At 34.9% G+C, this 24826-nt stretch overlaps 1 protein-coding gene across 7 annotated transcripts in view; it reads right to left on the minus strand.

The window, feature by feature from the left end:
* ADAMTS6 (ADAM metallopeptidase with thrombospondin type 1 motif 6) overlaps nt 1-24826 on the minus strand; it is a 259454-nt gene that overhangs the window by 216861 nt on the left and 17767 nt on the right. For all 7 annotated transcript variants that reach the window (XR_002125140.1, XM_019652413.1, XM_019652415.1 and 4 more), the window contains exons 4-7: nt 22382-22550; nt 15802-16013; nt 15210-15293; nt 14548-14693 (exon numbers count right to left, since the gene is read on the minus strand). Coding sequence is in view for 6 of the 7 variants with exons in the window: in XM_019652413.1 (XP_019507958.1) it covers nt 14548-14693; nt 15210-15293; nt 15802-16013; nt 22382-22550 (611 nt within the window). In the remaining variant the exon portion in view is untranslated. The remainder of the gene's footprint in view (nt 1-14547; nt 14694-15209; nt 15294-15801; nt 16014-22381; nt 22551-24826) is intronic.

Consider the following 24826-nt stretch of genomic DNA (forward strand, 5'->3'; position numbering starts at 1 on the left):
CCCCCAATCTGGCTTTCTGAACACTTGCAATTAGGCAGGAAATTATTGGGTTATTTTCTAGAGAAACTGAATGGTCTCACAGAAAAGACCGAATGACACTGTCATTTTTGCTTCCCCTGGAAAAAAGTGAACAAACACCCAATCACCCTTAGGGAAATCTTTCATCAACAAGCCTTAACCAATGTAAATAAGGCTCCCAAATAGTATTTTCTCAATATGAACAGCCAGCCAAGGCAGCTCAAAAAAAAAAAAAAAGAAAGCAAAAATAAACAGGGGGGGGAAAAGAGTGCATGTGTATGCACTTGTAGCAAATATTCTCATACAAGCCAAACTCTTTCCCACCTCATTTACTTACTAGAGTTTATTCATTATTTGCACGTGTTGTTTTCTTTGCCTAAAACACATGCCACTGTCATTCTCCTCTTCAAATATGGCTGACTCCTCATCATCCTTCACCCTTTTAAATACAGTTACCTTATCAGGGAGACTTTTCTACCATCTTACGTAGTTTGTCACACTCTCTACCCTATACATATCACACATTAAAATTATGTATTTCTTTGGGGTTTTTTACTTATTCATAATCTATTTCTCTCTCTAGAGTGAAAGCTAAGAACTTAGACTTTTATCTGTTTTATTCACTGCTATGTGATTCCCAACAACTTACATACAATAATAAGTACTCAATGTTTGTTGAATGTCTCAATAAATGAATAAATGCAGCTTTGCAGTATTTCTTGGAGAAGATAATTTCTATGTGTATCAAAATTATTTCTAATAGTTTTCCTATTCCTTTTTCCAATCTTTCCACTGCAGCGATATAAAGCCTTATATAAATCTCTTATTCTTTGCTTTCTCAAGATCCTGTTTCAGTAAAATGGAAAAACAATTTTTTGAAAGAACTTCTAAAAAGTTACTGTATCATTCTAAGTTTATCTTTCAGTACCAAAAACCCATTTGGAAAGTTAATCCCAGAACTCCAGAGAAATGGACTAGTAGGCAGGATCCCCTACATACTTCATATACTTTTTCAAGAACTATAATTTATCTTCTTCCTTCTTAATAGTGTTTTCAAGTATGTATGTTTAGATCATGAGATATGTAAACTAACCACTAAGAGGTAGGAAGAAAGGTATCAGAGATTAGCAAACAAAAAATATCAGTGTAAAGCAAGGAAACAGAGGAAATACTTAAAATTTTGTAGAGCTAAACCTAGTATATATTAATTTTCCAATGTCATGTTATTAATTTCTTAATATGAATTCCCTAATTGAAGCCTCTTTTGCGTTTTTTGTATAACAGGCATAATAAAGTACTGTAATTGCCATGCAGGACGAAGCTGAAATGAGAAAAGCTGCAGAAAGAGCATGTTTAAAGGAAAGACTAGCAACCTGGTTTTGAACATGTTAAATTTGTGATGCATAGAGATGTCAACTACAACTCAATTTACAAATCCAGAGTTTAGAGAAAGGGTCAGGGATAGAGAAGTATGTTTGGATATAAATGGTGCTTAAAGCTGTATACATGTACTTAACTGGATGGTAATTAAATCATGAGAATGAATGAGATTACTAAAAGTAAATGTAAATTGAGAAGAGATTGTAAGAGAAGTGGGTAAAATAAAACATTGCTTTTTCTTACTCTAAAAATATTCTTTAGAATTATTTCTGTGAACATTTCTTTAATGCTGGGCTATTATTAAGATGCTGAGAATTTATAAAATGAGAAAGATATCACTTGTAGGGATGTTAGTTTTTGATAAATTCTGGAGGAGTGGGGTAGGAAGGATATAGCCAATTTAGTAAATAGTGTCCCAAAATAACACTGTGAAAATTTAACAAAAAAAGAAGAGTAACTTCTAATTCTCTAAATGGAGTTTCCTCTTTTTTATTCCCCAAATCTCCTTTCCTTCTCCTTTACCCTTTCACCTCACTCATCAAGAACGCCTCATCTTCCAACATTAGAACTCAAAGATTTTTGCCCGGCATCCGGTTCTTTAGGATAAGTAAAAAGGAAAAGTGAAATGCTAATTCAAATGGTTCTAAAAAGCCTTTCTGAACTGGAGAGAAAAGAGGCATTGAATTTTTTTCCACCCATTTTTCACCGCTTTGCATATATTAGCACTTAATCACATACACACAACTTATCCTCCATACCCCTGTCAGGGACATTTTTTTAATCTGATCATGTCACTTTTCTGCTTAGATTTCTCCAATGTTATCCCTATGTAAAAAAAATAAATAAATGCTAAAATTTTTTACTAGTTTTGTTGATTTTTTAACCATAATACAAATAATGTTCTATGAAGGTGCACTTGGGTTCTCCTCCATGTGACTTTGTTTACTTGCTTTACTTTATTTCCTGAAGAATTTTCCATGTCCATATTCCTGATTAGCATTTCATAAGATGGACATATTTGTACATAAGTACAAAGAGAATTCCATTGTTTTTGATAACTGAAAACCAAACAAAAGAAATCAATTTGAATACTCATAAATAGGGAAAATTATAATTTCTACACTATGGTACTAAATTTGTAAGCATGCATACAAAACCTTTCATGCCATGGCCTCTGCAACTTCTCTTACATTATTGCATATCATTCTCCCTATCTGCTCACTACATTTCACTTCTTTTCTGCAAATCCACCAAACTTACTCTTTGACTTATTCACCACTGAATACCTAGCAGCCAACAGCACCACGACATATTATCAATTCAACGAATAAAGATTGAATGTTTGAATCAGTGAATGAATTTCCACCTGTCCAACCTCATCTCCTATAATTTCTTACCCACACTTTCCACCCTAAAAATACTGAGCTTTTAGTTCCCCAAAGAAGGCCATTTTCTCTCTCACATTTTCCATGTCACTGAATATGCAGTGCCTCCTTCTTGAACAGGCACGCATCATTTATCCAAATTCCTACTGAACTTCCAAGTCCCTTTGAATGAAGTTATGCTTGGATTCTCCTCCATGTAAGATTAGATGCTCCTTCTATGATCCCACTATACATGGTCTTCTTAAAACCTGGTTTGTGCCTAACATACAGTTAATAATAGCTCCAAATTATTACTATGTCTCCCTACAAGGTGTACTAAGTACTCACACACATTATATCATAACACTACACCATCCTACAAACTCAGAGAGCTTTCATACTTAGTCCCAGGTCACCAACTAATAGATGTCAGGGGTGGGATTCAAGGTCTGTGTGACTCCAAAGACCATTTTCCACTCTTTAACAGTATCTAGTGAATAAATACTTGAATAATAAATATACTCCTCAGAATGAATATTTGATTTTGTATAAAGTTATATCTTCATCTTTAATTTTTTATATAAATGCAAGAAAAAATGCAATCTAGTCAAATAAAAGAATGTTACATATTTCTCCAAAAGAGGTATAAAAATAGCTAATAAGCACATGAAAAATATGCTCCACATAGCCCTTTCAGAAAATGCAAGTCAAAACCACAATAAGATACCACTTCACATTCACTAGAAATACTATGACCAAAAAGACAGACAATAAAAAGTGTTGGCTAGGGTGTGGAGAAATTTGAACACTTACACATTGCTGGTGCAGCCACTTTGGAAAACAATTTGGCAATTCCTCAAAAAATTAATATAGAGTTACCTTATGACCCAGCAATTCCACTCCTAGGTATCTACTCAAGAGAAATTAAAACATACATCCACATAAAAACTTGTCCACAAATGCTCACAGCAGCATTATCCATAACAGCCAAAAGGGGAAACAACCCAAATGTCCATCAATTCATGAATGGGTAAATAACACGTGCTGTATCCATGCAATAGAATATTATTTAGTCATCAAAAGGAATGAAGTGTTGATATATGCTAAAACATTGATGAACCTTGAAAACATTCTAAGGGAAAGAAGCCAGATGTAAAAGACCACATATTTTATGATACCATTACGAAATGTCAAGAACAGGCAAATCTACACAGAAAGCAGGTTAGTGGCTTCCTAGGACTAGGGGAAATGGAAGGTGACTGCTAATGGATACAGGGCTTCATTTTGGGATGATAGAAATGTTCTAAAATAGATAGTGGTGATAGCTGCACAACTCTGTAAATATACTAAAAACCATTGAACTATGCACGTTAAATGGGTGAATGTATGGTATGTGAATTACATGTCAATAAAGCTGTTAAGGAAAAAATAAAAGAAACTGATAGAACTGGACCTACACTTGATTTTATTCATCTGTGACATGGGAGAAAAAAGTACATTACAAAGAGTTACTAACTAAAATTCAAAGAAATCGTAAGTTCATAATAGATAAATGTACAAACCACTGCAATAAATCTTCCTTTGTTATTTATTGGCAAAATTTTAAAAATAGTAAAATGACATTAATTTAGGTCCAATAATAATGACTAACTAACACACTAATTGACTACTTAAAATGTATCAAGCATTATAAAGCTAAGCAGTGTGTTAGGCAAACCGGCATAAACTGGGAACTTTAAAGTATGAAAATTGGTAAAACCACATTGTAGAGCATTTTGCCAGTGCTTAATAGAGTTAAAATTGTTCAAATCAGTAAGGATCTAGAAGAGCTGAATTTTCAGAACATTCCATCCAACAATAGCAGAATACACATTATTTTCAAGTGCACCTGGAACATATAGCAAGAAAGACCATAAAACAAGTCTCAATAAATTAAAAAGCATGAGTCATACAAAGTATATTTTCTGACTACAGTGGAATTAAATTAGAAATAAATAACAGAATGATCTCAGAGGGGGAAAAAAACAAATATTTGGAACTAAATGACACAACTCTAAATGTTGCATGGGTCAAAAAAGAATTAGAGGAAAATTATAAAGTATTTGGAGCTCAGTGGAACTAAAAACACAACATATACAAATTTGTGAGATGTGATAAAGCTGTAGTTAGAGGGAAATTTTATAACATTAAACACCTATATCAGAAAAGGCAGAAAGGTTGCAAATCATGACCACAGCTTCCACCTTACAAAATTACAAAAAGAACATCAAATTAAACCCAAAGTAAGTATAGGAATGGAAACAATAATAATTATGGCAGAAATAAAAGAAACAGAAAAACAATAGAGAAAACCACTGAAACTAAATTTGAGTAGATCATTTAAAACCAGCCAGAGACACTAGGAAAACAGAACAAAAATTACCAATATCAGAAAGAGAGGGAATGTCACCATAGATTCTACAGATATCAAAAAGATAAGCTATTATGAACAACTATATCAATACATTCTATAACTTAGATGAAATACATTTCTTGACTCAACTACCAAAGCACACTGAATAAAATAACCTAAATAGCTCTATATCTCTTAAATAATTTGAATTGGTAGTTAAAAGTCATCCCACAAAATAAAACTCCAGGTCCAGATGTCTTTACCTCTGAATTCTATAAAACATTTGTGGAAGGAATAATACTAATTCTACATGAACCTTTGCAGAAAATTGGAAAGGAAAAGAGGAGATATTCTCTAACTCATCCTGTGAGGTTAACATTATCCTAATACCAAAACCAGACAAAGACATTATAAGAAAACTACAGAACAAAATCCCTCATAAATATAGATGCAAATATATACATATAAGAACAAAATTTTGGCAAATCATATCTAACAATATATTAAAAGGATAATACATTATGATCAAATCGGGTTTATCAAAAGAATGCAAGGTTGCTGTAACATTCTAAATCAATCAATGCAATTCACTGTATTAATAAACAAAAGAAAAAACATATGATCTTCTCAATAGATGCAGAAAAAGTATTTGACAAAATTCACCAGCCATTACTCACAAAAATTCAGCAAACTATGAAGAAAAGACAACTTTGTCAGCCTAATAAAGGGCATCTACAAAACCCCTACAGGAAACATCACAATTAATGTTGATGTTAAATAATTAATGTTAATAATGGAATGCTTTCCCGCTAAAAGCAGGAACAAGGCAAGGATCTCTGCTATCACACTTTATTCCACTTTGTACTAGAGGCCCTAGTCAGTGAAATAGGGCAAGAAAAAGAAATAAAAGTCATTCATGATTAAAAAGAAGAAGTAAAGCTACCTTTCATATCAGAAAACATGATCATCTTTCTTGTAGAAAATCTGTTAGAATCTTTTAAAAAGCTACTAAAATTAATAAATAAACTTAGCAAGGTTGCAGGATACAAAATCAGTTGTATGTTTATATACTAGTGATAAACAATTGTAAAATGAAATTTGTAAAACAACACTACTTACAATAACATAAAAAAAATAACAAAAGGTCTGAAAACAGAAGACCACAAAATACTGCTGAGAGAAACGAAAGAAGATTTAAATAAGCAAAGAGACATACCTTGTTTGTAGGTAAGAAAAATCTGCATTGTTAAGAGGTCAATTCACTAGGCCCAGCCCAAACTCAACAGAAGGGGGATTATACCGTCTGGAACACCAAAGGGCAGGGATCATTGGGGGCCAACTCAGAAGTCTACCTATCACAGTAGCCACTATTGTTAATGTGTCGCTACATTGTTTTTGCTAAACGCCCTTACAATTCCTCTAAAAGGATTCTGGTGACAAACTGCCTGGCTTATATCCTGGGTCTTCTCATTAACGCATAATTTGCCAATCATTTAACTTCCTTATACCTCAGTTTCCTCATCTCTAAAATGGAGATAAGAACAGCACCTATCTCATGAAGTTATTGTGAGGTTTAAATGATTAAATATCTGTAAACACTTATTCGGCACACAATAAGCAACCGCATAAATATATCCATAAAACCATTATAAATACTAAACTTACTATTCCTCAAAGTTAAGTGTTTATTACAACACATCCTTCTTTGATTTAATTATTTAATGATGTCTATTACAAATAAGGCAAATTTTAATCAAGGTATATACCAAGACAGTTTACTAAATTGCATGTACTTAGTCAACCTGAGGCACTGAGAGAAAAGTATCTTCTTATTCCCATTTGTAATTAAAGTTTAACAAGCAAACATAGGTGATGCCTGGAGGATCGTGATCATCTTTTACCTGGTCCTAGTTTGTGCCTATGGTCTAGACATGACTGTCAATGGTACTCTCACTCCTAAAAGTATCCTAAATTGCACAAGAAATTAAAGTTGCCCAAATTTGTCATAATCCTAGATCAGAATGGAAATAATCTACATAAACACATCTGTATAAGGAATCAATGAACCAGGGACCAAGCGAAAAAGAAACTAAAAACGGAAGAAGGGTGATGGGGATGAGTAAGAATGACAGAGCCACAATGATAACAGAATAATAAATGCTTCAAAACGTCCAAATGCCAAAATCAATTCATCCACAATCTGAATTCAGGATTCCTCTGTGGCCTGTAACACTAGCATATTCTTAAAAGCTAAGTAATAGTTCATAAAAAATTTAACTGGCATTTCCTTAAGGATTAAAAAAAAACCATAAATAAATACCAAATAAATGTTAATGTACCACATTTAATTTCCCTTTCCTCTGTTTTAATGTATAATTACAAAGCCAATATATATAATTCTGATACATTCTTTAAAAAAAAAATCAGGAAACTTGTTTAAATCTACGTATTACAGGCCAAGTTTTACCAAAAATTCATTTTTATAGCTTTTTTTAATCTTCCATCTAAAAACATTAGTTGACTTTGGAAATTCTAATCCCTTTAAAATCCAGCACCATCAAAGCAAATAGTTGTGATCCCTTAAGAGGATAAATATGCTCATTTTAATTAAATGACCAAATTATGTGACTTAGTGTGAAATTTTTGCATCTGTATTTTGAAATATAGTTATATGTCCTATGTATTTCATGAAAAATTGAAAAGGAAGTATAATTACGGCAGAATATCCTATTAACAAAGCAATTCTTAAAGATCTATACCTTGAATTTTCAAGAATTTAGGATAACAAAAGGAAAAAAGTCCTGGTACATGCTGCAACATGGATGAACCTTGAAAACACTGTGCAAAGTAAAAGAAGCCAATCACAAAAACCCACATGTTGTGTAATTCCATTCATATGAAAAGTACAGATTAGACAAAACTATAGGGTCAAAAAGGTTAGTAGTTGCCTAAGGCTGGGGCTGGGGCTGGGATAGGGAAGATGAAGGGAATGGGGATGACATCCTTTGGGATAATAGAAATCTTTTAAAATTAAAAAAAATTTAAATTAAATTAATTACGGTTGCACAAACCTGTGAATCTACTAAGAACCACTGAATTGTACACTTTAAATGGGTAAACTGTACAGTCTATGAATTATATCTCAATAAAGCTGTCTGTTACCAAAAAGAAGAGTTTAGGTTATAATTCCTATCTGAAATATATACCGTTATATATTAATATCATAAAGATGGAAAACATGATTCCAATGCTAAATGGTAGACAAAGCCAGGAAATGTATGCATTAGTCTGTTCATGTTAATTGCTCAACATTGATGCAAGTACAATTTATGTCACTGAATTCCTACTGATCTTCAGACTATAAATGGATTTAATATTTTTGCCACAAAATAAATTTAGAAATTGGCTTGAATTTAATTTTATGGAGGATATGTCCTGACTTAATGTGGCAATACAAATAATTTTTTTAAATAGTAGATGTTTATTCCTAAGTAACTATTCATTTAGTATCTCAATACAAAGGTAAACACTGATCATCTGAAAGTTTTGTAGCAAGTGTAACTTTTTAAATGTATGCATACAGTCCTATTTCATCTTAAATTCTGTTTCCAGAGTTTCAAGTACAAAATATTAATCATTTCTTGACCTAGTTATATGGCATCATATTCCATCATTTTGAAAAGATTTACCAAATGTCAAGCTGATTTGGGCAAACACTAATAATCATCAAATAATTCTAATAAATCTAGTCTATATAATAATCAATATACATTACTTCTAATATTTTAACTAAAAATGGGTCACAAAAATGAAAGGTCATTTTTTTTATTCCACCATTAATGTTTATCTCATATGACCATATTTCCAGAGATTTATGCATTATAGCACTAACTCTTGCGTTCAGACTAAGATGTCAGGTAGTTCACACACCATATAGAAGTATCCATACATCACTTTAGAAAGTGACATGAAACTAACTGTTCTTTGGCATGGCAAAATATTAAGATCTGATAAAGCTATGAGAGTGACATCAGCAAGATGGTGAAGTAGGAGATACCAACCTTCATCCCCCAATATAAAACAACAATTAGATAGCTATCCACAAACGAAAATAGCCCTGGGTGGGCTCAAGGGTGCAATTAAGAACCTACAGCAGGGCTGGCCGAGTGGCACATTGGTTAAGAGCTGGCTTGGGACGTCAGAGGGCCCCGGTTCGGATCCCACATATGAGGGCCAGTGACACTGCCCTCTACAGCTAAGATGCTGAACAACAGCTCAACCTAGAGCTGGGCTGCTGTGAGTCGCCGGTGACGGCGTAGGCTGCAGCCCCTGCTGCAGTGGGTTGCCATGGGCTACTGTGTGTAGCCAGAAGTCACAGTGAGCGGCCGTCCAGAAGTCGGTGACTGATCTGCCTCACCTGGGAAGAGCACAGTGATGGTGTCAACTTGCGCCAGTGAAGCAACGTCCTCCACAACTAGACTGAAGAACAAAAGGACAGCAACTTGTCTGTTCCCCTTCCCCCAATTCCCCAGCGCTGTTCCCATCCCCCAATTCCCCAATAAAAATCTTTAAGAAAAAAAAAAAAGAACGTACAGCAACATAGTGGAACAAAAAATGGACAATAGCCGCACTGAAAGAATTGCTGGGGAGATCAGCTTAGTGGAGATGTCTGGAGGAAACTAGAAACAAAAAAGAAGTGTGGGAACTATTAGTGTCAGACATGAGGCACACACCATCGTGGTCCTCAGTGACCTGCTATGCAGAGAACCCTCAACAGCCCTCACCACAGCCATACTCCCAGCAGCTTTCACAGGGAAACATGGGCCCCAGCAGCCGGCTCCACAGAGAAACCTGGGCAGCTTTCATCACCAAGGTAACCAATAGCCATCACTGCTGCAGAGCTGGGAAGAAGATGCTGCTGTGTCCACTCCAATAAGGAACTGCTGTTGTGCTTCCGGGGGCCCAGGACCACCAGCACCTTCCAGCCCTGCGCACGCCCAAGTCCAGAGCTATAGTGCTCTGCCTGCTCCCACACTCCACGTCCTGGCTCCGTCTGCTCTGTGAGCACTCAAGATCCAGATGCCAGCCCTGTGCTGCTCCCTACATGCCCACATCTCAAGAATCAGGGTCAATGCCACTACAGACTAGCCAGCACCCTAAACCCAAGAGCCACTGTTACTCTGCATGTGCCCATGCTTCAAACTCTGTTTTCGTGGCCACCTCGCACACACCTGCATGTCACACATCATTGCTGCTGCAGGGAAACCAGCGCACCAGACCCCAGAGCTGCTGCTGCACTGTGAGCACTGGCACTCCAGTCCGTCTCCATCACCACTCCACAGATGCCTCCACATCAGACACCTAGCACTGGTGTGGGCGCCTGCAAGCTGGACCTAGCACCCAGAGGGATCCCCTCCACCACGACATCCCCCATGGGAGAAAAAGAGATCAGGTAGTCCCTGAAGCTTTCACTGCTGCTGAAGACAACTGCAACCTTGGACACTGAGGATCCCTGCAATCTTCCAACAGTAATCTCAGCTGATAAGGCCACATGGAGACTACACTGCTGGTAGTTTTGAGTGTCTTCAAAATTTGAAAAATAAACCTATCGTATGATCTGGCAATCCCACTTCTGGGTATATATCTGAAGGAAGTGAGATAGTAATTAGCATCTTGAAGAGATGTCTGCACTCTGCTGTTCACTGCACTATTCAAAACAACCAAGATATGAAAACAACCTAAGTATCCATCAATGGATCAACAAATAAAATGTGAGATAGATATGCGTGCACACACAAACACACATACACACAAAATGACAGTATTATTCAGTCATAAAAAATAAGGTAATCTTGCAACATGGATGAACCAAGAGGGCATTATGCTAAGTGAAATATGTCAGAAAGATAAAGTCAAATATTGTATGACCTCAGTTATATCATATGTGGAATCTTAAAAAAAGCTGAACCCAGAGACAGAGAGGATGGTAGCTGCCCAAGGATGGGGGGTAAGGGAAACGGGGAAATGTTAGTCAAAGGGTACAATAAATTTTAGTTGTAGGGTGAATAAATTTTGAGGATCTAATATACAGGATGGTGACTATAGTTAATAATTCTGCATGGATACTTGAACTTCGCTAAAAGTAGATGTTAAACATTCTCACCCCAAAAAAAGAAATAAAAAACAAGGTAATTATGAGATGCAGGATGTATTAATTAACTTGATTATAGTAATCACCTCACAATGTATATGTACAAGTATATCAAATCATCATGTTGTATACTTTAAATATATAGAATTTATTTGTCAAATACCTCAATTTTTTAAAAAAAAATTAAAGTTAGCTGATGTATAACAGATGTTCACTATGTTTTATATATAGTTATGTATAAAAATAAACATAAATGGGGGTGGCCGGTTAGCTCAGGTGGTTAGAGCACAGGCTCATAACACCAAGGCTGCCAGTTCGATCCCCACAAGGACCACTGAGTTGCACCCTCCACAACTAGATTGAAACAACTACTTGACTTGGAGCTGATAGGTCCCGGAAAAACGCACTGTTCCCCAGTAAAATTTTTTTAAAAAAGGGAAAGTCTTTTAAAGAAAAATAAATAAATAAACATAAATGTATATAAAAATTAAAATATATGTTTATATAAAGTTTTTAAGCTGCTCTTTGATGTTAATTCGATATTTTTCATACCATGTAAAACAACAAAATTTAAAATTTTTTTGCTTTATTTTCTTTCTGTCTAGTCTCAGTAACCTGATAGCTTTGTAGAGTACAGTTGGTTTTAAATTTATATCAGTAGAATAAAACAATGAAATGTTATTTGCTAAGAGGAGATAACATTTTGAGTTTTTATACTTTTTTCCGAAAGTAACTATTACTAAGTAACTACAGTTCCAAATGGTTTTCTGCTTAAAACATTTAAATCCCTAGGACAAAATTAGGCCTACTAGAGATAAACATATCCATCAATTTTTCTCTGGAATTCTCGATAAACACATTATACATTCTCCCTAGTGAGCTGACATTTCAAGCAAACGTAAATCATAATCTTACCTCTAAATGGTGTAGTCATAACCCTGAACATATTAATAAGTGAGTTACATAAAGCAATTTTCAACATTAATATAAAATCATCTATGAAATTCTCATAATTATTTTTACTAAAAGTAGCAGTATGAGTTAAACATATGTTCAATTTCACAAATCAAAAATTTATACAGGAGAGTCAAGCACTGGTAAATGTTCCAACAACAAAAAAAGACCCTGAATATTGGAGATGATAGTCATCTTCTTTGGATAAGTCACTCTGTGGCCCTAATAATTCAAAGATATTTGTAGATTTTTAATAAGCTAAAAGTTACTTTGAGGCTTTAATAACAATTCAAAAAGGCATTCTATGCTGCCCAAAACAGGCATTTTTGTAATCTCCATTACATGACCAATATAAAATGATATGAGATATGAACTCTTTAAAGTGCTGTCCTATTAAATCCTGAGATCATTTCTAGTGCTAGTTTGACCATTGGGAGACAAGTTTAAAAAGAAAATTTTATGTTCAGATCTCAGGCATAAAAAAAAAACCCACAAACAAACAAAAAAACACTAAAAGTATAGCTTATTGAAGCAAAAAAGAGCTCTGCAGAGGATCAGAAAAATATCTTGGCCAATTCAGAGTAACAAGTCAGACAGAGAAATGTAGCCAGTGCAAAGAAAGGGTGGCTAACTGTCCAGATGCATTTCAATACTCAAATGTGCACTCCTGGTATAACTTCGGTCATTTTATGCAAAAGTTAAAAATACAATGCAGATATAATAATAAAAATATGAAGCATTCGGAGCCCACTGGGTATTGGCTTTTTGGCGAAAGGCAGGGCTTTATAAATATAAATACAGAAGCCAATGTAAATATCTGTGATCATTATATAATAGACATTTTCCTTTAGTAATTTCATTGACGTTAATGATATCCATATATATTTTTACACAAAGTTTTCTATATTTGTACAATTCCTAGTATATTTTTAACTCCTCAAATATATTTGGGAATCATTCCAGACCACAAGACTCTGAGGAATTGCAGAATTTATCAGACTGACGTGTCAACACATATGAATATAGAGCTATACAATGTTGTTTTTATTCAGCAAGCATGTCATAAACAAAATTTTCTGGTTTACGATGGTAGGTAGATGAAGGCAATTAAAGTAAGTCTAACTGTAAAAAAATAAACTCAAAAACTTTAACTCTAAACTCAGTTAACGGGGTTTTGTTTTTTTTTAACTAAATTCACATTATTTTACTTAAGATTCTGGGTCTAAATAATCTCATTCCATACACTTTATACCCCCTCCATAGAGTTAAATGTAAAGTCATGAGCACACTACAGATGAAGTATATGTTAAATACTGCCTTGAAAATTAAAAGAAATAATCAAGAAAACAAAGGCTAATCCATTTGGCCAAGATAGAATGATGATTCCATTTTGCTTATTGTTGTTTGTTACTGCTTTCATTTTTAAATGCTGGTAAGAAGTCAAAAGACAAACTTATCTTAAAATGATTTAAGCATGCTTTGAACCAATCATAACTAGAATATTAAAAAATGAAGACAAACAGCATAACATAAAGAAGAATCACCTGGGTTTGAGACCTGTTCTTTCACTTATTAGCTGAATGATTTTGAGCAACTTAAGTGTTTTGAACCAGTTTCCTCATTCTTACATGGGAAAAATAATAAAAATACCTACCTCACAGATTTCTTAGAGAGTAAGTAATAAAATGTATCTAAATACAATTTTGTAAAACTGGAAAGTAATATATGCATTCACTGGGTTACCATCAAAAAAATTTTTTTTTGCCTGAGAGAAATCTGTTTAATATATAATAGATCTGCTTCTTTATATCTGTATCTCTTAATGAAAATATTTTTAATTAAATAAACATTCATCTAAGTAAACTGTATAACTACCAAAGTCTTCCCTTTTAACAATTTGGATGTAAGAATAACTAATATTTTACAACCAAGAGTGATGGCATTTTTAAAGTATATTTTTCTCATATTTTTTAAAATATTGCTTTTAGCATATTTTGTTCAGTTAACAAAGCATATATGTGCTTCCAATTAAACCTTGACTAGAGCTTAGTAGAAAGAAAAATATTTATTAAATTTCTATGTCAACTCTAAATCTTTCTTTTTTTCTTATTTGGTTCATTTGATGCAAACACACTAATAGTGTAATATATTCTTTCTCAGTAGTGAATAATAAATTACTATTTTGCTTTCTCTATACTCATTACCTAAATGAGGCTTTAGATAGAACCAAATATAGTTACAATATCAAACACAACAATCAAAGGTAAAATACTTGCAACAAACCATACCTAGTAATAAGAACCGCATTATCGTGGTGAGCAATCCCATTTTCTGGAATGGTGTTTCCATCACTTTGGTGAGAGAGAATGGATTTCTGCCATTTACAGAAGCTATCGAGGGACTTGTCTGCATGGTGGTTTATCTCCAAGTTTGGCTGCAATACAACATGCATACCAGAAATGTTCCAAACAAATTACTAAGGTCACTTGTTAAAACTTTTGAAGACTAAAGTAGGACTATAATTAGAAGCAGTGGTTTCTAGGAATAATCTCTTGCCAATTTTTATCTCTGTGATATCTGACCTAAAGTTAATTTAATGTATTATTGAACAAACATTCTTTCCAGTTCCAGCTTTAATGATAATGTGAATATATGTGATTATCAGCATACAAAAACAACCAAAACCACTATTAGAAGGTCTGTCATGCAAATGCTCACCTTTATACTGAAACATACAGCTAATATACATATATATAGCTTTAACATGACATAAGAGGTATATTCTTGTAAGCTATTTAAAATTTGCTTAAAATATTAAATGCTTAGTGCTGAAAATCATATTCAACTACGACTTCCTAAGAGGAGCAATAATAAAATAAATTATTTTATAATACATAGTTCTACAGCCTGTCTGTTAGGAGTTTAGATTTGTAAACTAACTCATTCTTACCTGATCTTCTGTGAGAACAACTAAGCGGGCCACGATAATATTCACAACGTTTCCTAGGCTGGAATCACGGTAAAGTTTGGCAACCTGACCTCCAGAAAATAAGAAAAGACACAAAGTCAGACAAAAATCATAGGGTGATTGATTATTTTTTATAGAGTGGTAAAGCAATTTTTCATGACTTTAACCACTGTGTATATAAAAGAGTTTTCTTTTATCCCATATCATTTAAAACAATACCCTCAAGATGCCTCAGTAAAAGGCTTGTTATACAAATCCACCTCAAGAAATATTTTCTCCTAAAGATGAACTACAACATGCTAATTGAGAGGGTGAGCTGATGTTTTAGGTTAAAAAAAACCTCTTAAACAAAATCTAATACAAACTATTCAAAAAGTCATATTATCTGAAAATGAACAATAAAATCATCTTTAAATGTATTTTCTATGGAACTGAAACATGAGTAGATCAATGCTTTCTCAGGTTAGACCAGTAAATTCTTAGAATCATTATTTCACAATAAAAATCCATGACCTTAATCAAAAGCCACAACAAACTATTAGGTTAAAATATTATGTAGAGGGATCAAACTTACAATATTCATCACACTCAAAATGTAATGTTCAATGTCTTTGCGGCCATGGTAGCCCACCATCATCTTGTCTGCCACTACTAACGTCTCCACAAACCGCTCAGTGCTCACGGATCTCTTCTGTCTGTGGTGGATATGTGTGCCGTTAATTGGTAGTGCAGAAGGAAAGGCAGATGTGTCATTTAGCCACCAAGGTTTGCCATTTTTTATGAGGTCTACAATAAAAAAAAAAATTAACTAATTCAGATAGGTCCATTAGTTAAACTTATTTACTTATAGGTCTTTCATATAGACATGCTTCTCATAAATTCTCTTAACATATTTAGATTTTTCAAAGTGAGTGGAGGGGATAAAGCAATATGGTAGTGAGAAAATTATACTCCTTAAATTTTTCAAATTATATTTTCTGAAAAAAAATTAAACATGAATCATATTCAACTGCCCGTGAAAACAAAACAATAAATCTAATGAATTACTTAAGAGAAAAGAATTTTCAAATAAGCATTTCATAATATTCCAGTAAGTACTTACATCATTATTCTTTTAAATTTAGACTAGGTACTTTAAAAAATCATTTATAGTTGTTTAAAAAGCTACTAGAGTATTAACTTTCTAAACAACCTAAGATAGTTCTGATGAAGAATGTTAATGTTGCAAAATTCTATTCTTAAGACACTTTTGAGAATTTAAAGATGCTTTTATTAAACTATCTTAATTAAAACAATTCTATTGTTCTAGAAATCTCCATTCTACAAAGCTGTGATTTTTTTTCTTTTTTTCACTTAGTTTTGCGGTCTCTAACTACTTATACTGACAAAGTACTCAAAGGATTCCTTTTCCAAAACCTGGAGGTAAAGGGCATTAGAATGAGAGTTGAAAGATCATGATTCCAGTATGACTCACTTTAAACTACATTTTAGTGTGGACTGTATGTAGTTTATCTTTGGTTTTCTAGACCTTTGGTTCTTCAGTACACAGGAAACCTTGTAGTGCTCTGGCTCATTTACATTCCTCTTCACTTAATAAACTTGAGCAGTACAGGTCCTCTGCTTTCCTTATATCTTTATATACTTTATATACTTTGCTATCCTTATATTGAACAGGAAACCTTTCGAACCTCCAATTATTGAAAAATTTAGTGAGGAAAAATTAGATTAATTTATATGGTATACTTGACAGAAAGTGGCACTTTCTCTATTTTTCTAACTTCTTTAGCCTTTCCCTTTTAAAAATTACTTTGGTAGAAGTTATAAATTTTAAGACATAAGATGAAAAGGACCATGAGAAGTATCAGTCAAATATTTTTGAAACTTGTATAAAGTAGTGTCTTTATTCCTAAAGGTCAAGAGAAGCAGATACATACTAAATATTTCTTATTTTGATAGTATATGCCCCAGTAAGTATCCCCCTATGTTCAGTTGTGGCAGACAGACTCTTAAGGTGGCCCCCAGGACCTCTGCCTCCTGATGTTCACATCTTTTTGTGATCTCCTTCTCTTTAATATGGGCAGGACCTGGGATTTGTTTCTAACCAATAGAATACAGCAAAGATGATGAAATGTACAGGAGTACTGTACACAATTATGTTACATCATATTGTAGCATCTATCTTAACAGAATCTTTCCCTTGCTGCTTTAGAGGAAACAAGCAACCAAGTTAGTGAATCGTACATAGCAAGGAACTGCCAGTGGCCTTTGGCAAACAACCAACCAAAAAGCTAAAGCTTTCAGTCCTACAACAGCAAGGAACTGAATGCTGCCAAGAACCATGGCAGTGGAGAAGTAGATTCCTCCCCAGTCAAGACTCCAGATGAGAACCCAGCCTTGGCTGAGGCTAAATAGATAACCCTCCCATCCATGCACAGACACCTGGTCCACAGAAACTGGGACAGAATCAAAGTGTATTACTTCAGCCTTCGGGTTTGGAGTAATATTATGAAATAGCTAAAATCTTTTCTGCGTTACCTAACTCCAGTTTCTCCTGCTCACTCTCCTGTGATCATAAAACAACTCATGTATTCAAATCACGCTTAGTCTTCGCTTCCTCTGACTAGACAGCTTACATGTCTAAATATAAGATTTAATTTTCATTATTTTCACCATTTTCATTTCTCTGATCCAACCAGTTTCTCCTTGTTTTTATTTAAAGTATTATGAAAAGAATTACACACCACTGGGCAAAATAAACCCTTAGCAATGTTGTTTCTCATTTGATAGCATTCGGTATAAAGTAGGTGTTGTTATTATAATCATAATTTTCAAAATTTTCAAACTTTTAGCTTTTTAATTGTTAGTTTGCTTGCTATCACTCCATCAGACACATGTATATATAATGTCTTTGCTGGATATTCATAAATGAAAAGAGTTCTTATACTCTGAGAATTTGTAGTCCGATATACATACCATATAAGAACACTGAATGTATAAAATCGAGAGATAACATCTGCAGTTTCATTTTAAAAATTAATCCAGCATGATTAGATCATTGCAAAACAATATCTACATTCTATAATTGTCAATTGACTGCTTCATGTTAAGCTTAATGATCTGTAACTAATATATTTTTAGTCTAAAATAGAATACACAACTGACCTATTTTGTTTTGTTTCAAAATAAAGATTAGTAGTTCTTCAAATAATATTCATTACATATGCTTAATAGTTTAACTTTAAATAGAGTGTAGAATGTTTTAAAGAAAACATTCCTCCTTAAGCACATACAATAAAGAGCTTTCCCCAAAAAACTAAATACATGGATCTCTTTGCTGTCTAAAATAAGATTTTAAGTGATCAATTTCAAAATATTTTTTAATATATAGAGCCATTCAAGATTATCTCATTAACCTGATTTATTTTTCATTTATAGCATTTATTACATCTTGATAGTTGACCATGTATTTATTTATTTGATTGCTTATTTAGTTAACTGTCTCCTCATTAGAATATGTTTCACGTGAGCAGGGACTTTTCCTGCTTTATTTATTGCTACATTCCCAAACCTAGAATAGCCTTGCACATACATGCTAAGTTAATATTTATTTAATAAATTCAGAAGTAGATAATGCAGGTATAGAAACATAATATCTATATCAATGGACTATAAGAACATTCAACTATCTCTGGGTGATGGTAAAAAAGCAATCTTATTTCCCTTTTATATTTCTTTTTATCCTGTATTTTCTAAATTTTCTTCAAAGAACAGGTATCACTTTCAGAGAAATTTATCTCAGAGCTTAAATCGAACTAGAACAGGAAAACTCATATCTCAATATAAAATAAATATGCCCACAGTCAAAAAGTTTTTTACAGCTTATATTTTGATATAAACTTCAGTTCCCGATAACAGGTTAACTGACAATGTATGCCTATAAAGGCACATCTCACTTGAACTAAGCTGTTGAAACAGTATCACAGGGCCAGCTGAGTGCCTCAGTTGGTTAAGGGCGTGAGCTCTGAGTAACAGGGTCGCCAGTTTGATTTCCACATGGGCCAGTGAGCTGCACCCGAGCTGAGCAGCCAACAGGAGGCAGGATGGCTCAGCTGGTGAGAGCACGTGCTCCTAATAACAAGGTTGCCGGTTGGACTCCCATATGGGATGGTGGGCTATGCCCACCCGAAACTAAGATTGAACACGGCACATTGAGCTTAGCGGCTACGAGCTGATGACCGGCAGCCGGATGGCGACTGGACTTGGAGATGAGCTAGCTGCACCCTCCACAACTAAGACTGAAGAACAACAACTTGGATGTTCCCCTTCCCCAATTCCCCAATAAAATCTTTAAAAAAATAAAAAATGAAATAGTATCACAATTAGGATCAGTAGTTCTTAACCTGACATTTCCCATACTTACTGAACATACAAAATGCTTCTTTAACATCTAGGGACATTCCAATGAAATTAAGGAACTACTACCATAGTCCACTATTGGGAAGCCAGTGAAGTGTTTGAAAGCATGTAATATAGCCAGATTTAGGAGACAGACTTGACTAAAGACAAAGACAAACCAGGAGACAAGAAGACGAGTTAGAAAGCCATTATAGTGGTCTAGGCAAGAGATAATGAGGATCTGAACTAAAACAACTGGTTTTAGGGGTCGTAGAGATGGCTAGTGAATGCAATAGGTTAAAAGCAAGGACCATTTAGGAAACAGCCTCAGTAATCCAGGGGGAGAGATTGTGGAAGAAGAAAATCTTCCCCCAAAGGGGCAGAATTTTATGATGGCAATAAGAGTGGAGTTGGAGAACTGTTTAACTCATGCCTAAACCTTGAAAAATAAGGATTCGCCTGAGTAAGACCAGTTAACGAGATAGGCACTTCAAAAGAGGATAATCTGAATATTAAAAAATTATATCATAATAAACAACTAAATATTTAAATCCTAGTTTTTAAAAAAATTATATATAGTTGTACTAATAGCCTAACTTTTGTTGAATATAAGGTAAAGCAAACTATTTCCATAATGTTTAGTTTCATTACTCAATACAAACACCAATCAAACCTTTATTAATACTTATTATCAAATTTTATTTCTTAAGTGGGTTCACTTTCACTGGCCATTTTTCTAGTACCAATTAGTCTTGACCAACAAGGGCCTCTTGTAATTAAAAGCCTCAGAGACTACTCAAGAGAGAATGCGTTATGAGAACAGTCCGTTGAGGAAAGAACTTCAAAGAACACTTATGCTTGAAGCAGAAGATAAGGAGCCCATGAAGGATACTGAGAAGAAACAAAAGGGTAATGCATTCACCAATTTTAAGGCAATCCATTCCATATTTTACAATCTACCTATTGAATCCACCCTATTTTTCACTTAATCTACTTGTTGGTGAACTCTTCTTTGTGTTAAGCTAAAATCTGCCCCTAGTTCCAGTTACTAGAACTACACAGAACAAATCTAATCTTTTTAAAAATAATATAATAGCCCTTTGAATGCTAGAAACAGGCACCTCAACAATGATGATAGCTACAATTTGACTAACTAATGTGCACTGAGAGGAGTATGTGGAGAAGTTGGGTAATTTGTCCAAAGCTTATACCAAAGCCCATGTTCTTTCTACTATGCTAGACTATGCCCTCTGTTTCTCTAAGTTTTCTAACACTTAAACTAGACAATCTCCTATATCCCTACCTCTAGTCTTGCTTTTCTCTAATTCAGTCTCCAGATGGCTGTTAGAGTAATCTTCAGAAACCTAAACTTGAACATGTGATTCCTACTACGTAAAATCTCTCAGTGGGATTTCCATCCAGCACACTTAGGGTAAACGAACTCCTGAGTATGGTTTGTAAGTCCTTTGTGATCTGGCCCCTTCTTATCTCTTCAGTCATCTCTCACAGCCACTATGACTCTTACCCCTATTTCTCCAACCCACATTCTAATATCCAGTTATATGAACTGTCACTTCCTGGAACATGACATTCTTTCTTTAGGTTCAGCACCTTTGTAAATGCTGTTTCCTGAGAAGTGGGCAAAAAAATTAAAAAATAAAAATAAAAATAAATGCTGTTTCCTTTAGACAGAACCCATTGCTCCCTCCCCTTTTGCCAAGCTCCCTTGTCTTATCCCTTAGGCCTCAGCTTACAAGTTGCTTCCTCCATGAAGCCTTCTTTGACCACTGAAGTTTAGGTTTATTGTCCCTACTACATAGTTCTACAGTACCCTAACTATCACTACCTTTGAATACTACGTTAAAACTCTTCAAGTCGTATTCAAGTGTCTAGGTTCCTGTCACTAGCATAAAAATATCAGGCTAACCAAACAGCACAGAGTACTATGGAACACCTGTACATGAAAGCTGTAACTATTACCCAGGTAAATTAAGGTGTTTCTTTCTCCTTCAAAGAAAAAAAAATCAAATTTTACACAGACTTACATTTTAAAGACTTCTGAAAGAGCTTCCAAAATTGACTTCAAACTATTGATATGTGACATTTTTTTTTTTTTTTGGAAAATAAGGATATTTAGCTTCAGGAGAGTTTATATATATATTTTTTTTTAAAGATTTTTTTATTGGGTAATTGGGGGGATGGGAACAGTGCTGGGGAATTAGGGGAAGGGGAACAGACAAGCCGCTGTCATTCTTGTTCTTCAGTCTAGCTGTGGAGGTCGCCGCCCCACTGGCCCAAGTTGGCACCATCACTGCGCTCCTCCCTGGCGAGGCAGATCAGTCGCCGGCCTCTGGACGGCCGCTCACTGCGGCTGCTGGCCGCTCACGCTGGCTGCTGGCTACACACGGTAGCCCATGGCAACCCACTGCCACAGGGACTGCAGCCTACGCCGTCACCGGCGACTCACGGCAGCCCAGCTCCAGGTTGAGCTGTTGTTCAGCATCTTAGCTGTAGAGGGCAGTGTCACTGGCCCTCATATGTGGGATCCGAACCGGGGCCCTCTGGCATCCCAAGCGAGTTCCTAACCATCGTGCCACTCGGCCGGCCCGATATGTGACATTTTTTGAGGACTCTCGGCATTGTCATTTTAGTTACTCAAATTCATATTTACTTTTATTATTACCCTTACAATACATGCCAGACAAAAGAGGGTAGCAATACAATACAATATGCTTTCTAAATGCCACAGATTCACTTACCCGAAACCCCACAGTGAGAGTGATCATACAGATGTCGTTGCTGAAGGGTAGACTTTTTGTAAATCACATGGGGATGGCCATTTTCATAACTAAAATGTTTGGAATCTTCTGTGGTATTCTTTAATGGTTCAATAAAATATTCTTCATCTTCTGTAGCAATAACACCATGCTAAAATAAAAAGAAACAGAATTTACCAAGAAGAATCACTTGAAATATTACCATTACCAAAAGTGAAAAATAAATTTATATCCCTCCAAAAAAGTTAAAACACACGTTAATAGAAATTTAGTGAATTGTCCATACTCAGCAAACATTATATAAATTTTCATTTTCTTTAAAAAGGATGTTTAAATGCCTCTACATGCTTTGCCCTACACTAAGCATGACACACACATTATCTCCTCCAATCTTTCTAACAACTCTATGAGGTAGCAGAGACCTCTATGTGTTCACTAAGGCTTTTATTTCCTTTTCAAATTGTGCACACTTAACTACATCTTTTGTGTTTAGGTATAGCTTTGTAATTGAGCTTTGGCCAAAAGAAAAGGGGCAGAGTGTTGTGTATCACTTTCAGGCCCAACCCTTGAAAAGCTCCCCAGTGGAATTCTCCACTCTCTCTGAAAAAAAAGACCTGGGGAAGGTAGAAGCGAAAAGAGAAGGAACCTGGGTCCCTGAGTGACCTGATGAAAAGCTGTGCAACATAGACACTGATATAAGGGGGAAATAAACTTCCGCTGTGGTAACTACTGATATTTTAAGGTTTATGTTACACCAATTAATATGTCCTTAATATATATCCCACATATCCCCATTCTGCAGATGAAGTAACAGGCTCAGAGATTAACAACTTGCCAAATATCATATAGAGATCAGAGAGGGAGCTGGAATTCACACAAAGTTCTGCTCTCATTCACAGTATTATATTGCCTTATACCTATTTATTTAGCCAATTCCTACTCAGCTAAGTCACAGTTCCTCTTTAAAACTTGCTCTAGCCTAACTGGAGTAACTTCGCCCTCCTGTGAGCTCCAACAGAGCTTATTATTTATTTTTAATTAATTTATTTTTAATTAATTCCGCACTGCTTTGCTACATCTCAAGTCCTGAGGCTATATTTAAATTTGGAATAACTTTTCAACTGCATGTTTTATCTTCCAAACGATACTAGTCTCTTTCCTAAGGCAAACGGTTATGTCTCATATTTCTTTGTATCAATTACAGGCACAGTGTCTCAGATGTACTGTGCACACCAAATAAAAGTTTGCTGATTAAAAGAAATGAGATAGTAAAAGTTATCTGCATCAGAAATAAGAACTTCCATCCTTGTCTAATAGTGTTTTCCTAAATGTGGCACATGTGAGGACTGCCCTTAATCCGACTAATTTACCCTGTAACACTGGATAAAAAACAAACTCTCTGGGTGTATTTCCTCAGCTGGAAAAATGAAAGGGTTGGTGTAAATTAGTGGTTTTAAAACAGCACTCTGGGGAGCCCTAAGGGTTCCATGGAAGTGCCCTCAGGGGATTGCCCCAGACAACAAAGAGAGACCTACACGGCACGGATTCCTGGGCTTAGGAATCAACTGTGCTTTTATTAATCTATATATTAAGGTTCCACATAACATCTCATTTGAGAAAAGGGTTTGCTGCTTTAAAAAGAAAAAAAGCTGAAAGCCTCTAGTCCAGATAATCTCTAAGGTCCCTTTGAATCTAAGCCTCTATGATTCTGTTTAGGGAAATTCATGTTAAGTATCACATGCTTGGAAAAAAAGATAAGACATAGTCAGCACTACTCTAACTTTTAGATGAAGTTGGCAGCCACCTATACGACACGAATTAAGGATTGCAAAAACAAAACAAAACAAAAAAGCAGCCCTTAGTCACTTAGTAGTTTCACCATTGCTTGCTTTACTTTAGAGATATTAGTCCCTAAATTAAATGCAAGCACTGACAGAAAGAATATGCCATTAACAAACTCTAATACCTGAACGTGAATTACTTTACCGGGAAGATTAACAATGTGATAGTAAACTGAGCATGTTTTCCTGCAGAAAAGAAGGCACATGTTAGGAGTTTTGGTAAGAGGGGAGTGTAGGAAGTGGGCTCAGAGGGCTGCCGAGAAAAGGGAGAGCGCTAAAGTCATATCACGCTGGACTGTGAGAAGAAGAACATTTAAAGGTCCAGACAAGAAACTCAGGTTGCAGGGGAAAACAGTCAGAAGCCTTCTAACAACATTCTCTTATATCAAGAATGGAACAACTCTGGAAGAAAATCCAGAGATTTTGTGTTAGTTACTCTGTAAGATGTTCATACACGTTATCTCATTTAATCTTAATAGCTCTTTGAAGTACGAACTGCTATCAGCTCCTCTTTGCAAATGAGAAACCTAGACTGGGCAAAGCTAAGTAACAAACTCACTGGATTGACTTCAGAGCCTGTACTCTT

Source organism: Hipposideros armiger, unplaced genomic scaffold (genome assembly GCF_001890085.2).
Source record: "Hipposideros armiger isolate ML-2016 unplaced genomic scaffold, ASM189008v1 scaffold_179, whole genome shotgun sequence".
Lineage (NCBI taxonomy): Eukaryota > Metazoa > Chordata > Mammalia > Chiroptera > Hipposideridae > Hipposideros > Hipposideros armiger.